A 16,825-nucleotide genomic window follows, 5' to 3' on the forward strand; every position below is an offset into this window, starting at 1 on the left:
CAATTCACCACACAAGAAAGCCCAGGACAAACCATGATAGGAAACTCCAGTAAGGCTTCCAAGCGATAATGAACACCTGCAAGACTCAAGATCCAGATATCACAACCCTATCCCGTTAGAGCATTCTTGAAGCTTAAACCATCATTTATTCGCCACAATGAGCCAGGAGGATTAGCCAAGCAATAACACCTCGTTCATAAGATAACCATGAATTTTCTCTGTTGAATATTCTGTAAATGAACAGCATGCCTCAGGAGTCAGGACTGACCACTCTATAAAGCCAGAATAAACGTAAACCCTGTAAACCCAGAATGGCTGTAACCACCCTGGAACAAACAAGTTCTTTGTTCTTACCATCTACAAGCGGGAAAATTTGAATTCCAAAGATCAATTGAATTGTCAACAGATCATTAGCTTCCCAAGAATTAGACTAGAGAAATTCTTACAAACAAATTAAGAAAGAAAGAATAAGCTTTTCTGCTCATACATCTTATTGGAGTTGGACATAATTTTACCAAAAACAAAAGCCACTTTCCACCCAAGGCCGTCGTCCTATGTTAGCAACCTATCTCAACTGGGTTTTAACCGACAGCCAAAAAATTACAATGGTATCAACCCTTACCACTCTTCCCAACAGCATAACACAACCACCAACCCCCCGTTAGGATCAGGTCCCTGTCATGGAAGAACACCCCTGACACTTTTGAACCACGCAATAGGAAGTGGGGCCCATGTAAAACCCATTGAGATTTCCATCTCTCCACTATTGTGTGGTGGGAAGTGTAGGGAAGCAAAATGTTCCCCTGACAAGGAAGTGATCCATACTCTCCCCCACTCCACCCCAAAAAAGAGAAAAGAAACCACAAACCACCAATGAAACAAACAAAAAAAACAAAAAACAGCCACTTCTAACCCATAGCAACTCAACTATTAACAAAAGAACAGAATGATTATAATGGCACCAGCCCTCCTAACAAAAAGATTTAGTAAAGGAAACAAGAAAACGATCAACTTCTTACATTCCCTAAGAGGACAGATAATTTATTATCCTAAGAACTGTACAGGTTTAGCCGACTTCATACGCAGTAGAATCCATCATCACTAAGATAGCTCACCGATTCTGGCATGTGGTAGCTCACAGATTCTGCCCTCACCACATGCCAAAGGTACAGCTCACATGTTCTTGGGTAATGATATTTAAACGATCACGCATGATGGCCAGTGATGGGTAAGGTGGAAGACACAACCGGTAGAAGCATGTGTGTGATGAAGGTAGGCGTTCATGGGATTCTGTCGTCTTGTATATATACAACCGAGAAGTCAAGCCACTAAAGCCCTCCACTGGAAGGTATTTAATAGAAGTCCAGAAGAAGAGAAGTACCCTCTGCTGCTCTGCGGACAGTTCCTCAACAACCTGCAAATATTTTAAGAAACAGGGTATAAAATATGGCTATAAAACCCAAATAAATCTTACGTTAGCAATCAAATAATCCATTCACCTACAGAACTGATGTACCTATAAATTCTATAAAAATAAAAAAGGCTTAGCAACATTCCCATAATCAAATATGTACAGACTGTTGTTAGATGCACGACCAAGTGTAGTCCTGAACAATGCTATTGAAAGAACAGGATGCAAGATGAAAAAGTCCCACATACAAGGTGAATTTTTGACAGCAACCAATCAGGGGCAATTGAGTGAACATATAGCAGGAACATACTGATTCATGGACAAGGATGATACTCAGTTTACTTAATAGGCAAAGGCCTATTCAATATTATATGACAATATGTGGCAGTCTTGGTACCATAAGACAATATATAATGGTATTATCTGATAATATATGAGTCTTTTGATTGTAAGACTATTGCTGAAGGATACCTTGGTATTATGTAATAACGAAGGGCAAGCAGACTATCATGTCATGAGTTATTACGAGTGCCAATACACTTGCTACCCTCTCGTCTTGCCACAGGGTAGTTTGTAGAAGTTTGGACAGGAATGAATGGTGAGCCAATGTAATGGACTCCACATCCATCTCAGGGGCCAAGTTTCAGCTTGAAACAAGCAATGAAAGTTTCCTACCACCATAAAAAAAGCCTTCCCACTCATTAGAAGCTAATGCCGTCTTTTAAAGCTCTATGAGAAGCTATTTGTAGCAGACGTTAGGATGTCCAGATTGATATGCAGAAAAACTAGGAGGGAGAAAGTAAGGAATGAATAATAACAGAGCTGACTCAGGAATTGCCCCAATCAAGGACAAGCTTTGTAGAGTTGTTTGAGTGGTTTGTCATGCTTAGCAGAGGCCTACAGATGCCATGTAAGGAAGAGCTATGATCCAGACAGGAGGAGCTTAGAAGATGTAGAAGCAGGCTACATGACTAATAGGAGTCGTGACAAAAACAAGCATAGTCTAGGTCTTTTTTCAACTATGACCTCAGATAAAGCTTAATTGAAGGGAAGAATCCCTGTAGCAGTCTACTGAACACCATTTAGTTGACGATTTCCCAACTTGCTGGCTCTGCCTTCTCCCTTTTACTTTAATCTTAATCCTGTCATTTTCTTTGTTAATCTCCTCTTTTCCCACCCCTACATTCCTTCAGTAAGAGCTCAGTTTTCCCCGGACTGTTTTGATTGGATGCATTTAAACTATTGGGTTATTTTTCTTCTTCTTGTTGCTGTTGTATGTCACTTTATAGATGCAAGAACTGCAAAGATGGTGCAATGATGGAAAACTACAAGCTTCAGAGCCCAAACAGAAAAGCAGCACATAGCTATTCAACATACAGGCTCGACTACATAAGGTGTCTGAGCCCCAGTGTTTAATGGCGAAGGCATGGCTTGTATGACAATCAAGGAACAAAATGGAAACAAAACATCAGAAAGGACTATTCTGCCCTTATAATGGGCAGAATTTACTAATCAAACCAATTGATTGGCTCTCATTTCACCTTAAAACTAAAGGATCCACGGGGCATGATCTAGGTAACCCAAATAAGTGTTGATCCTGCTTCCAGAAGCTCTCAACCAGATTTATATTCACCACACAAGCGACGGACCAAATGAAAAGGCCAACTTCAATTTTGTATTTCACTCTACTCAATTTGTTGGACTGCATACATATAAACAAAAGGAATAGAAAGACTCCTATTTCAAGCCTGAAACAAAAAAGTAATCATCTCAAACCAGGATACTGCTAACCAAAGCTCCCACCTATTAAACCCAAACAGAATAGAATTAAAAATGAAATTACTAGATTAGCACTACTAACCCTATTGGACAAGAAATCCTTGTTTGGACCTAGTTCATCTCAGTCTCAGTTTCCAGATTGGGTCCTAATCGGTTAAGCCACATGCAGCTATATCATTTGGGTTTGGTTGGGTCTATAGCAAACCCAAAAACTGGGGTTTTACAGCCCTTGGTGCATCAACAATTACAATAGTCCATCCAGCAAGACAATGGCATCATCTCACCAATAATTTTTTAGAAATATCAGTTTTTTATTCTTTTTATTCTACAACTACATTTATCTAATTATCTATGTATGACATTACAAAAGATTGAAACTATAACTTACACTTACACTTACACACACACACACACACACACGACATTACAAAAGATTGAAACTATAACTTACACTTACACTTACACACACACACACACACACACATATATATATATATAGAAATGAAGAACCAAGACGTCAAGTTGCATACCTTCCAAAACCAACAGATTTGCAGTTCGGTTTCCTTGTAACCATTGTATTCAGTGTGTGCTTCCCAGTCCTTCACACAAATTTCTTTGTCACTTCCATGCAGCATTCGATCAAAATCTTCAAGCCCTAAACTTTGGAAAAAGAATTTGTTCAGTTTTGAGTCACAAAGAATATCAGCAAATCCTTGGGCAAAATGTGCTACTTGTTCAGAGATGGAGGTTACAAAGCGGTGCTCAATGAGATAGTTTACATATTCCTCTCTGTTCTTACTATTCACAATAATGCCCTTCCCTCCAGGACACAGCTCCACAACCCTTCTGGATCCCAGCTCTTCAATTTCTCTGACAAATGTCAGTCCCAAAGCATCTGAATCCAAAATATCAGCATCCATCTCTAAAATCTGTTTGCAGCTAGAATAAAAGCATGGATCTGCGTCACGAACATCTTGCAGAGAAATTACTTTTCCAGCTAATTGCAGGAAGAAAACACGATCAAATACGATTCCTACTTGCACTTTATGCATCAAGGCCAATGCAATCACACGACCGCAGAACCCAAAATAGTCAAGGTGTAAAGGATCCACCTTAGAAGCTGCAATTCGAAACAAAGTTAGGGGGAAAACTACAATCACCGAAAGGAAAGTTATATTTACAATGAACATGAGAAACTTCTTCCATGAAATAAAAGCACAGAAGGAATTTCAAAAGCATGCCACATATGATATAGAGAATATGTTTCTAAAAGATCAATGACGATAAAACTAAATACCCACTTCATTAAAAAAAATAAAAAAAGAAGAAAAAGAAAGAAAGCAAGAAAGAGGGTTTCCTGATTAAGTGCCCATTTGGTGATGCTTCTTTTTCCTCTATGCCAGTTAAACAGAAAAATGGAATCTTCTGTTTGGGCAGGCGTCGTTTTTATGTGCCAATAAAACAGACCAGCTCTTTTTTGTGCCAGACACGCAAGATTCTGGAAACACCAAAAATCTTGTTTAATCAATTCTCAACAGATTTTTTTTCCAGAATAGGAAAAAACTGACTACAAGTGGAACACTTGCTCCTGAAAATTCTAAAAGAGGCTCCAACAAAAATAAAAGCAAAACAGCTGCAACTCCCCATCATCTTCTATCTCTGAAAAGAATTTGGGAACAGGTTCACCTACATGTTTTTCAGAACAAAGTGTTACAGAACTGGCCTCAGTCCCAAATTCATTGGGAACAAGTAGTATTTAAAGCTTAAATACAGTCCAGCAACAGAAAACTCAATAATTGGAAGAAAATAAAAACCCTATTCCCTCTCTTGTCTCTCAGCTCCATCTCATCTAAAGAGAGAGAACAAAACAACAATTTTATCCACTAACTTCACTACCATAAGTAATTGTACTGACACAATCCTGGGGATGGAAACCCTAAATGGTTGCTATCGCTCACAAAAATGTTGAATAACTTCAAGTTAATGGCTGAGTGGGAATTATGTAATTATGCAAGCTAACAAAGAAATGGCAGAACCATGATCAAAAGGAATCTCAATGCTTTACCAGGATTGACAAAATAAAAAAAGAAAAGAAAAGATGGATATAAAAATTAAAGGTAAACGAACAACTTGGAATACAATAAAAATAAAGATCAAGAAGATAAAAGAGAGGAAAAGGGGGTCTTATGGGAAACTAAACAAACTAAGAAACAACACAGGGAAATCATGAAAGGGGAAAAAGAGGTAGCCTCCTCTACGTTGGATAGGAGCATGAAACCAAACCAAGTGGAATAAAATTTCAACACTTGTGGAAACAAGATATTGCCCTAAAAAGCTTCAAATCTGGCTGTAGTTTCAAGCTAAGGGCTGCAGTCTGGAACTCAAAGCTCTATCAGCTCCAACCTCTAGAAGCCAAAATGGTTAACACCAATCTGCACTTAACTCACCAAAACTAGCTGGATGGAGATCATGAGACTGGAACAAAGTTTTGAATTGGTTCTCTCTGCAGAAGGGTTTGGTGAGTGAGATTATTCTTATTTTGCTATAAGGACTCTAGCATAAGCTTGTCCAGATCTTTCTTACACACTCTGTACCTTTCCATAAATCTCGTAATAAGAAATATAGCTTCCATTCTAGATGTTCACAGTACCAAATTGGTTCTCTACAATAGTGGTTTCTTGTCTCAAACAAGTTTTAATTACTCCCTCTCCTAATTTATAGTATGACTCATCAGTTTTATGCCTCTATAAACTATAATTACTACAACTTTGAATATCTCATTTATTTAATTTGGTAAATTTGAAACGTGATGCTTCTCCTCCTTTCATTAGGCATTCCTTGTGCTTAAATCTTAGTAATAACAAGCTAGCTCATAGGTTCCTAAGCTCTTCCATACTTCTATCGGAATTTTGGCAGAACCTTGTGCCTTGCCTACTTTTCTCCTCCATAGAACTTTTTTTACTTCAGACATTGTAATTTTCTATGCATATGTTTGGAAGTTGGCGCCATGGTCAATGGTTTAATAATTTGAATCACTGATACAGGCTAGAGAAATAAGCTTCCCATCTGATGTAACCCGAATCTAGGGCTGGGGGTGTTTTGGGAATTTCCCTAGATTTTAGGGTTGCCTGGGAAATTCCAGCAAAAAGGAGGAATGTTTCAGGGGCTTTAGGGTACTCTAAAACTTGCTGTAACTGAGAATCAGACCTGAAAGTTACTGTGGTTTGAATTTCCTGACTTGAAATCCAAATTTAAAGTCATTTCACCAGGGTGGGGTTTGGGTCAGTCTCTGCTGGTTTGTAACTTAGAGGGAGGGCTCAGTGATTCAGAGGTTCAAAGAGGGACTGAATGTCTAATTTAGGGTTTCAGAAGTTCTTAGAAATCTGCAGAATTTATTCTTAAGGAAGATCTTGAAGTGCAATTTCTAAGTTAGGGATTATATGCTGAATGGGGAAGACGACTGTAGGATGATGTTCTAAGGCTTGGTGCGATCCTAGGGGAAGGGAAACTGGGTCTAAAGGGGCTGGTGAGGTGGGTCTAACAGAGGGGGAGTGGTTGCTGCTATCGCAGGAAGAAGGGGAAGGGGAGGGGATGGCTACAGTAGGCTAGGGGAAGTGGTAGGGGCTGCAGTTACTTGGAGCTAAGGCTGTAGTAGGTTAATGCTGAAGCTTGAAGATGAAGGACTAAAATCATAGAAAACACTGTCACAACCAGCCGCAGGTCACCCACCTTGGGATCCCATGACTTCTCTCAAGCCTTTCTTTCAATCACAAATTTTATTCATCAGAACTGCCAAACTACATTGACTTCTAGGCTATTTATAGCCTCAAAAACAGAACTGGACTTCATTTGGGATTCCTTAACTGTACCAATCCAACTACTTAAGACTTGGACTCTTAAGTAAATAAAGACTTGCTAACTAGGATGGACAAGGACTCAACCAACCAACTTTAACCAAGTTCAACACAACTAATGAACTTCCACTCAAACTAAAACTTTTAAATAACTCTAAAAATAGGACTCTTCAAAAATGGTTGGACTCATTCCAGCCAAGTAGGACTCAATCCAGAGGTGGATTATGACCAAAAATGCCCCTGGGCAGGTTCAAGCCCACGGGGCTTGCCTCAAATTGCCAGTGGGCCAGGGCCCTCCTTCAGCCCTTCTTGGGATGTCTTTGGCTGGTTACATCACCATCCCTTCTTAATGTCCTCATCACGTACTAATACTTTACCACCTTCACTAATACATCTAACATGGTCTAGATCTCTGCTATTCCTGTCTCTTATTTTAGCTATCTTATAAATAATTTTCCTGCTTCCTTTGCACCTAGCTCATCATATAAATCTTCATACTTCTTTTCCATTGTTTTTTCCACAATTTTTTTAACTTCATTTCTAGCCAGCTTATACTTCTTGAAGTCTTCTACAACTGCAGGCCCTTTCCAAATCATAATGCCAACTTCCCTATTTTTAATGGCTGCTTGAACCTCACCATCCCACCACCAAATCTCTCTATAGGAATGACGTTTTCCTTTCGACTCACCTAAGACATCTTTAGCCATCTTCCTAATACACATAGTCATCTCATACCACATCTTATTAGTGTTCCCCTCGAATTTCCACTTTCCTTATTTTACTACGTTGGCAATAAAAGATTTCAAGCAATCTCCTTCTAAGTTCCACCACCTTATCCCCAAATAGTTAGCCTCACACCTTTTATGAGCTTGTGGAGTGAGGCACACATCCAAGACCACTAGTCTATATTGTGCGGTTAAGCTTTCCCTTGGTATAACCTTACAATCCTTGCACAACAATCTGACCGAACATCTAGTTAAAAAGAAATCTATTTGGATTATGGTGTCCACTTTGAAGGTAACTAAATGCTCTTCTCTCTTTTTGCATAAGTATTTACAATAGATAAATCAGAACAACAGCAACATCTAAAATTGAGATTCCTTCTTCATTCCTCTCTCCAAAACTATATCCTCCAAATACACTTCCATAGCCTCTTTGGTCTTTCCCAACATGTCCATTTTGATCATCCCCTATGATAATCTTCTCTCCTTAACAAATTCCTTACACCAATCCATCCATATTTTTCCAAAATTGCACGCATGAAATAATTCAACTTCTCAAAATTACAAATCCAGTCATTATCATTATGAGAACTTGGGATAGATAAGCCGACGAGTAATCATTTTTCCTAGTCTTTGAAGGTTCTTGGTTTCATATAGAGAAGAACTTCACAATAGTATGGTTCCATTTTTAAATAGCAAAAGTTTCCCATGATTCCTTGCACATGGAATAGCACAAGTTGCAAACTTGTAATATTGTTGCAGGAATTAATTCCCACCAACAGTTGCTTGCTGAAAATGAAGCTACAACAAAATTGATGAGGGACTTCCCAATACCCATCCTTGCACATACAAGGTGATAACACAACAAACCATCTTAAGCATATGGGGAAACATATCAAACATAATTTCTCTTTCAAGGGCCATGACTCATACACATAACACCCCCCCCCTCCCCCACCAAAATAAAACATCCAAGATGATAACACAAGGGTTCATCGTAATTCTACATATCACAACTCTTATTCTTCCAAGGACCATTTCGTACACCCCAAAAAAATAATAAATAATAAATAAATAAAAAAAAGGGAGAAGTTATGCATTTAGAAGAGTATCTTGATTCTAGAAGCGGCGCATACAGAAATAGACAAGGATTGAGTGGGACGATAACAATGTAATCATTCCTTTATACAGAAATACATTCTTAATTGGTTTCTCTCAAATTTTTTTCATTCATTTGGTGGTTGACTTACCTGTTGACTATATGTGATGTGAACACAAAGACTCCCTAGCAAAACCCCAAAGTGGGGCTCCCAAGATGGCTCCAAGAAGCCACCCTACGCTGCCCGAACTCCCTTTTGAGGGGTATTTTGGGCATTTTAACTCTTAGTTTACCTCTGAAATTAGTTTAGGGCCTGTTTGGTTACTTGAGTCTAGAGATTTCAAATCTATGGAGTTATGGTTCAAAAAAATTAACTGTTTGGTTAGCTTGGATTTTTGGAATGAAATCTGTAGATTTATCTTGAAAAAATATTTATGGAGTCATGGTTCAAATGTTTAGCATTTTCATAGTAGGAATGAAATCTCTGGATTTCACCTCATACCCATAAACCTACATTTTCACGTTTTTAGTGTAAAAAGATGAATCCTTAGATTTCATGAATCCAAAGATTCACACAACCAAACGGGTATAAATCTCCCATTTGTGAATCCACAGATTTGAAATCTCTGGATTCATGTAACCAAACAGGCCCTTAGAAATTTCCAAAATTTTCGTTGAGTCCAGTTAGCTAAGTTGATTGTGGTTTGGTTTTGCTTAAGTCATAGTTTGCTTTAAAGTTGTTTGTTAAGTCCCAAGTCAAGTCTACTAAAAAGATTCCAATCGAAGGGTTGTAGTCTCGTAGTAATTTAATTCCTCTTTAAAGTGTTTTAGCCAAGAGTTGGATCCTTATTCATTAAGGAATCCCAACCCAAGTCAGAGTAATTTATTTAAGCTATAAATAGCCTCTTCTTGCATTGTAATTCTTTGTTTTGATGATTAATAAAATTGAGTTGTTTGAGGACCAGGGTCTCCTAATTGGGTATGCCTGGGTTGAGTGTTTGTTTAAGATTTCTCATCTTCTTCAACAATTCAGCAACTTCAAGCCTTCATCAAAGCCTTCAAGACATCATTAAGCATTCAAGTAAGAGAAGCCCCCCACCCCATTCCCTGCCCTTCCTCTCTTGTCCACAACCCTCCCCCACCCCTCCCCTGCCTGCAGAACCTTCCCAAGCCCCCTGCCTTGAGGCTACCCCTCTCCAGCAGCCTCCCCTAGGTCCCACGACTACCCTAACCCCTTTCCCTCATCCCCACAACATTCCCAACCCCTTCCCAGCTACCCTAGACACCGGCAAGCTCCCCTCCCCCTCCTTCCCTGAGGCTACCATAGAAGTCCCCCCCCCTGCAGGATCCAAATCCCAGCCCCCTTAACCCCTCTTTCCCTCCCCTTTGGCCCCCCTAGCACTAGAACATAATCCTAACATTATTTTCCCAAACTCAGCCCAATTTTCTGGATTTCGAAAATTCCTGCACTTCATATTCTTCAAGTGATTTTGCAGAATGTTGAAAATTTTCAGAAAATCCTAATTGCATATACCACTCCCTCATTCTCTGAAACAGCTTCTGAATTGCAGAACAGTAACATCCTCAAGTCTGGACTGCAGGACAGCAAGCCCTAGCCCCGCTCCCAACCCTAACCAAAGCCCCAACTTGCCTTGAATTTTAAATTTCAAATCTGAACTTCAAACTTCAATAGAATTTAGATCTGACTTTCATATTCAGCAAGCTTAGATTGCTTTAGAAACCCTGAATTCCCTCTATTTTTTGCTGGAATTACCTGGGAAAATCCTAACTCTAAGGAAATTACCAATTTAACCCTAACCCTGAGACCTAGTTTACATTACTATGCTTACCAAAACTCATCCTATGGTCACCAGAAACAAGCATGGTACCCATCACCCTAAAGCTCATCCGACCACTTCTTACCCTGAGTCCCTGACTTTACCTTAACTAAGCCTCCAAGTTACAGTAATAACAGTAATAACAGTAATGCCCAGAAATACCTCCACTGACGTACGTCCATAAATGAGGAGTTCACTGCCCTAATGAAGAACGGCACTAGTGTTTCTGGTTCAGTTAGAGAGAGAGAGAGTGTGTTGGAAACTTGAAATATAGACTGAGATACTAAGTTCAAGAATATATTCATGTATAAACACATACATAAAGTCTTTTTTTTATGATAAACTTAACGATTAAGGAAAACACCATGGCTCATCAGAGGGGGAGGAAAGAAAACTAACGAATGTGCAAATATTGGATAAGAATAACTCACCCGGATTAGGAAAGAACCTTCTGCGATCATTTGGACAAGCTAGAAAAAGGGCATTTTGAGGATTGAATATTGCTTGGCACACCAAGCAGAACCACTCTCTCAAAACACCAGGTCCTGTAGCCTCTTCGTTTTTAAATTCCATGAAGAGTCCACCATGCAATGCCTCAGACTCGGCATTTGAGATATACTCGAACGACTCAGCTAGTAACTGGGACCTGTCGATGAGCATCTCGTGGAGTTCTTCATAGTCATCCTTTACCTCAGGAAACATCATCATCGCTAAATGCCTCCTAGATTCGAAATCAGTCACATCTTTATACTCAAGAAACCAGCGGTGCTCATCAGATCGCTTTGCGTATCTAATAAGTGTGTTCAGTGAACTTCGCCTCAACACCATGACAGAATGAAGTTTTTTTCCAGCGCCATGATAAAGTTTAGAAATGCTATGAAGTACCTTCAAAATCGCAAGATATTGGGACCAGAGTTTTCGACGATCATCACTTTCATATGCTACTTTCACCGCCAGAAAACCCTCCATTTTAATTAAGCATTGATCAATTTTTTCCAGCAACTCAACGAAAATGCTGTGAAGAAATTCAACCTCACTCCCGCAAAGTAAACTTTTATTATCACCCTCGAGCAAAGTAATACGCCGTAGACCATGCCCGATCAACTGGTCTTCAATTGCTCTCTGCAAAGGCAGCATGAATGCAGAGAAATCCCGAACGTCACTGCCGGTTAACACAGAACACTGAGACGAGTTCATACTCCGCTCTAAACCCACAGAGAGCCGGTTTGACAACTCACTCACAAATGGGTAGAACTCTTGAATTATAATGGATGCCTTCTCGTTACCGAAGCACGTGAACTCTTGTGACATCGCGAAGGTTTCTAACAATGAAACTAGAGTCTTTCGGCATGTCATGTACATTGGATCCTCACGAGAAGATCTGCTGAGCAACTTAAAGAATTCCAGCACAATAGAAACACACTGAGCCTGGACAGACTTTGGGAGTAACTCTACGTTAGGAGTGAGAAAAGGCCGAATTGCACCCTCAGCATACTGTTTGTTTCCATTAATGGGAGAAAGGAATAGCATGATAAGAGCAGTTGGTGCACCAGCAGACTTGAAAATCTGCATATGCCCTAATGCCAACTGGTAATCGTCCTTGGGAGTCATCCTTAAGAACTGTTCCACGCGAGCTTTGACGTGTTTGTTTGAAGGAGATGGCTGAGGCACCTCCTCCCTACAGAGCCGGCATATCGAGGAGATCAAATCATTGACGACCTGCCAAGTACGAGGAAACTCGGTGCTCCTCATCCGTCCAACAAGCTCAAGGCTAGCATCATTCTGGATACCGCACTGAGCAAGCGACTGTTCCCACTGCAACTGCTTGCCTCGGTATATCAGACGCTGCTCTATTACCGGAATTCCGGTGATCCTGCGAATCTTTTCATGGACAGATTCGACAGAATCATCGGCGCTAGCATGTATAACAATGGTTTTACCACCAGAAAAGCAGCGCACGAAGAACTGTAGCCTGTAAACAGAGCTTCCGGCGCTTGAATCGTTGGAACGATTGCAAAAAACTGATGAAGCATAAATATCGGATCCATTACCACTGGTAGTGTTGTGCCCTAACCAAGCGCCTACTCCGTCGAACGAACTGACAGCATCGGCTTCATCTCTCTTCATTCTTCTCAATAAGTCGGAGTAATCATCGTCAGAGGCTCCATAATCGTCCAATTTCCTCTTAGAAGAGATCCGATCGTTGCGTAGATAAACAAAATCAAGCGAATCTTCTCTCTGAGACATTGAACACCTCTCCAAAAAGAAGAATAACAGTTCTATTGAGTCACGGCGAGAGAAGAACCACTCATTCTCTTCAAAACCAAAACCCCAAATCTGTATGCTTGAGCTGTAAAGAGAGATAAACCGGAGAGAAAAGGATGTGAGCTTTGGGAAAGTGAGGAAAATAATCGGGGAGAAAGAAGACGAAGATCTTATATTTGAGATTAACCCGAAACGGAAAAACGGGAGAATTCCATTTGTTTCGGGACGAGTATATCACAGCACGAGACACAGACAGAGGAAGAGAGAGAGTAGAGAAGGCCACACGACTCTAAAACTCACGGCAATGTAAAACCCGCGGGCTTTCCGCTTTCCAGATAAAACTGAACTGTTATCCTACGCCACTTTGAATCAAGCGGGTGTTTCTGCCAGAAATGAAATTCAACCGGGTGTTACGAAAACGGTTATAAATATTTTACTTACAAAATAAGCATGACCGGTTGGAGGATGGAATATTTCATCCTTTCTGTTCGGAAATTACTGGCCCCTCCCTATACTTCGTCGTAAGTACACATTCCTCCCCTCGATTTTCCACGCTTATACTTGATTTCTCACTTAGAGACTCAGTCGATAAGAATTAATTACACCTATGCCACTAGGTTCCTTGGGTTAAAGGGCAACCCAACAAATAATATTATCGATGATGGGTAGGAAATCAGTTAAAGGCCTAACCTCCCTTGGGGAGGTCTTGGATTAGAATCCACTTGGCAGCATTAATTATATAAAAAACTTTTCTGAAGATGTAATCATGGTGCATACAATCGATGAACCTCATATCCAAAAAAGAATAATATGAACTTAATTTAGACAAAAAAAAAAAAAAAACTATTAGATTGCATATCTTTTCATACACTATTTTTGGTATATCATACTTTTTTTCCTTTTTGGGGGATCATATGTTCTTCATATACCATTTTTGATTTTTGATTTTTTTTTTCTCTCTCACTTTTTCTTTTTGAGGGGATAACAGTGTGAGTCTTGATGCTCTAATCTTGTGGGTGGAGAGATCTTTGCTTCCTTCATATTTCTTCACCACACATTAGGAGATTTACATTTAATTTTATTGTTAGATTTTAAAAGTCAATCCTTCTAATATGTGGTAGAAATGTATGAAGGGAGCACATACCTCTATCTATTAAGGCAGACAAATCCCAATTTGAAGCATGCCGAGAGGTTACTTCATATTGTTTATAAACTAAGAATTATAGCTCATTAATCCATCAGTTAATTGTCCTAAAAAATTTGTTGGGGGAACTGAGGTTTATCCGGGCCAATTTACGCGTAGCTCAACTACATTCTCAAAGGAGACGCATCGACAAAAATCAAATCTACAACAACTTCATTAAGAAGTGTGGGTCATACCGCTAAAACAACTCTGTGGTAAATATTGGGAGTTTTTGGGGATTTTTGTTCGCGGCAGAGAGGGCATTGTCCGCCCACTGCCGCAAACGCAACACGTTGTAGAATAAAATCAAACGGTTATTATTAAAAGGAGTGTGACGTAATTATAAAATTTGTTTTACAAATGAAGTATTAAACTTTCTAAATTTACATTAAAACTCCTTGAATCGATCAAAGCATTCTCTCGTCATTTAGAACCCTATTTTGTTAAATCAAGCTCTTGGAATGTTGTGATAAACCGCTCCTTCTCAGGCAAAGGCAACGGCAACCACATACTTGAATAGGGAAACAGCAATGGCAACTATGGTTCTAAAAGTCTAAAAATCCCCATATTTCTTTCCAACAATACATTTGTCCTCTCCTCTGTAGCTTTGTCATTCTTGTTCTCCCAATAACATAAAAGGGCAGGCTATCAAGAGGATCTCCTCCTTCTGTCCTGTTCATCTTTTAGAACTTGCCCTCTGGAGTCAGCAATGGTTTCTAACTCATCAACAGAGACAAGAACCAAACCCTTATCTCTGTTCTCTTTGTTTGCCTCAGCAACATTTGTAGAAGCCCTACTGCTGAGGCCGTCTTTAGGGAGACCGTCATGAGAAGGGGGCTTGAATCCAAGTTCCTAATCGACTCTGCTGGCACAATTGACTTTCATGAGGCGTTGTTCCTGCTTCGTCTCCATCTTTATTAGCACTTGAAAGTTTCTAGTTCACTTAAAAATCTTTTTTTTTTTTTCTTATGGGAAAGGGTAACCCAGCTAACCCACGGATGAGAGCATCTTCCAAACGGCGAGGGATTGAGGTAACTTCCATATCGAGGCCTATACGACCATCTGATTTCCTTGACTTCGATCTCATTCTAGCTATGGACAAGCATAACAGAGGTAAGAGATTGAACAAATCTATATTCAATTTCTATCATACAATACCTTCGATGGCTTGTTTTTCTTTTCTTTTTTCACAATTGTTGAGTTTTGTTCTCTTTGGAATTTGACATCGAGCAATTTCTGTTGTTTCCCTAGATGACATATTAGATGACAAATTGAAAGCCTTTAACAAGTGGAAACTCAAGGAGACACTGCCATTCGATGCCCATAGGGTCTTTGCTCTGCATAGCTTCTGACTTGTGTTTATCCTAGATAAGGTCCGGATTGTTACCACTTCTACAAATTGGATGTGCAGGTTAAGCTAATGTGCTCGTATTGTAAAAGACATGATGAAACTGAAGTTCCAGACCCACCTTGGGGGCAACGGTGCGATAGCCAAGGTGAACACTGGAGCCGTTAGAGGAGTTTTGTAAATCCAAATGAGGTTTAGAATTTTGTTCTAATCGACATGAGCAAGGATTATTTTTGTAAATTTAGAGAGTATAAGGGATGAATAACTGTAATTTGTAAAATATTTTATATATAAAAATTTATTAATAGAATCTAAAACCGTTCATTTTTTTTTCACACCATGTGGCAAGTTCTAACGGATACCTAAGCAGCCGCAAACAAAAATCCAGTTTTTGGAGGTTTGAAAACATTAAGAAATTAGACGAAAACCCATCCATATTGATGAAGTAGTTAGATATTGAAATAACCAGTTCACCACAGTGAAGTGTGCTAACCCTAGCCATGTCGATGCTAAAAACACACGGTTTCAATAACTTCCCCACTGCGGAGGTTAGGGATACAAGAATGTTGTGTTGCATTGGTCTTTGTGAAACCTTTGCACCCAACTCTGAATCGTGCTAGCCTCAAATCCCCTAGCCTTGATTTACAATTCAAAGATCCTAACCTTACTTTGACCCTAGTAGGCTTAATCTAATAAGCACATCTTGATTGGCCTTAGTGCCTAACCTTATAACACACATGACACACACTAATACTCTAAGTTAGTATGAAATAATCAAAACTTAAAATAGTAACAAAATTAAATTGTTTCATCACAAAAAGAAGTTGTAAGACACATAGTAGGATATGTAAAGGATGAACATAAAATATTGAATTGAACTAAACACTTTGTTGTGGATAAAATATCTCAATCTCGGTTCATGGTGATTCACTCTGGTCTAAATCTAATACGATCGGTTTAAGTCGATTAAATAAAGCAATCTATAGGTCCGCCAGGAACTATGAAGAATGCCTAATCAAGACCATCTAATCCTATGCTATGATCCGACGGTCACAGTTAAAAGCAAAACAGACGGGAAATCTATATATAAAGGAACGATGAACTCATCAAGGGTAAGTCTTTCAGATCAACCTGAACACTGATACTTTCTGATTTAACTCCATTAGAACACCTTAGATGCTCTTTCGAGCTCTGAAGCAGCTGTAGTAACAAAAGGCTTGTTCAAACAAAAAAAGAGGTAGGTACTACGGTCAATGAACTATTGATTTGAAAGCGTAATCCGGGTTAATATGTCAGTTTGGGGGGATCAAATGCTTTGTTAAGAAT

General features: G+C 39.4%; 1 protein-coding gene across 1 annotated transcript; it reads right to left on the reverse strand.

Moving 5' to 3' along the window:
• Window positions 1-52: 52 nt before the first annotated feature.
• Window positions 53-13,275, reverse strand: UPL5 (ubiquitin protein ligase 5). The gene is made up of 3 exons (XM_089136765.1): window positions 11,135-13,275; window positions 3,721-4,310; window positions 53-1,414 (listed from the first exon to the last, which is right to left on the reverse strand). The coding sequence occupies exons 1-3, from the start codon at window positions 12,948-12,950 to the stop codon at window positions 1,151-1,153; spliced, it is 2,670 nt and encodes an 889-aa protein (XP_088992891.1). The 5' UTR covers window positions 12,951-13,275; the 3' UTR covers window positions 53-1,150.
• Between the last annotated feature and the right edge of the window lie 3,550 nt (window positions 13,276-16,825).

This window comes from Hakea prostrata, chromosome 10 (assembly GCF_041222555.1).
Source record: "Hakea prostrata isolate BN-2017 chromosome 10, UWA_Hpros_2, whole genome shotgun sequence".
Taxonomy (NCBI): domain Eukaryota; kingdom Viridiplantae; phylum Streptophyta; class Magnoliopsida; order Proteales; family Proteaceae; genus Hakea; species Hakea prostrata.

Coding starts and splice junctions, on each gene's coding strand:
- UPL5 (XM_089136765.1), bottom strand. CDS start 12,950: ATGTCTCAGAGAGAAGATTCGCTTGATTTTGTTTATCTACGCAACGAT. Junction 4,311..11,134: donor AAGGTTCTTTCCTAATCCGG/GTGAGTTATTCT, acceptor TTCGAATTGCAG/CTTCTAAGGTGGATCCTTTA. Junction 1,415..3,720: donor AAATCTGTTGGTTTTGGAAG/GTATGCAACTTG, acceptor AAATATTTGCAG/GTTGTTGAGGAACTGTCCGC.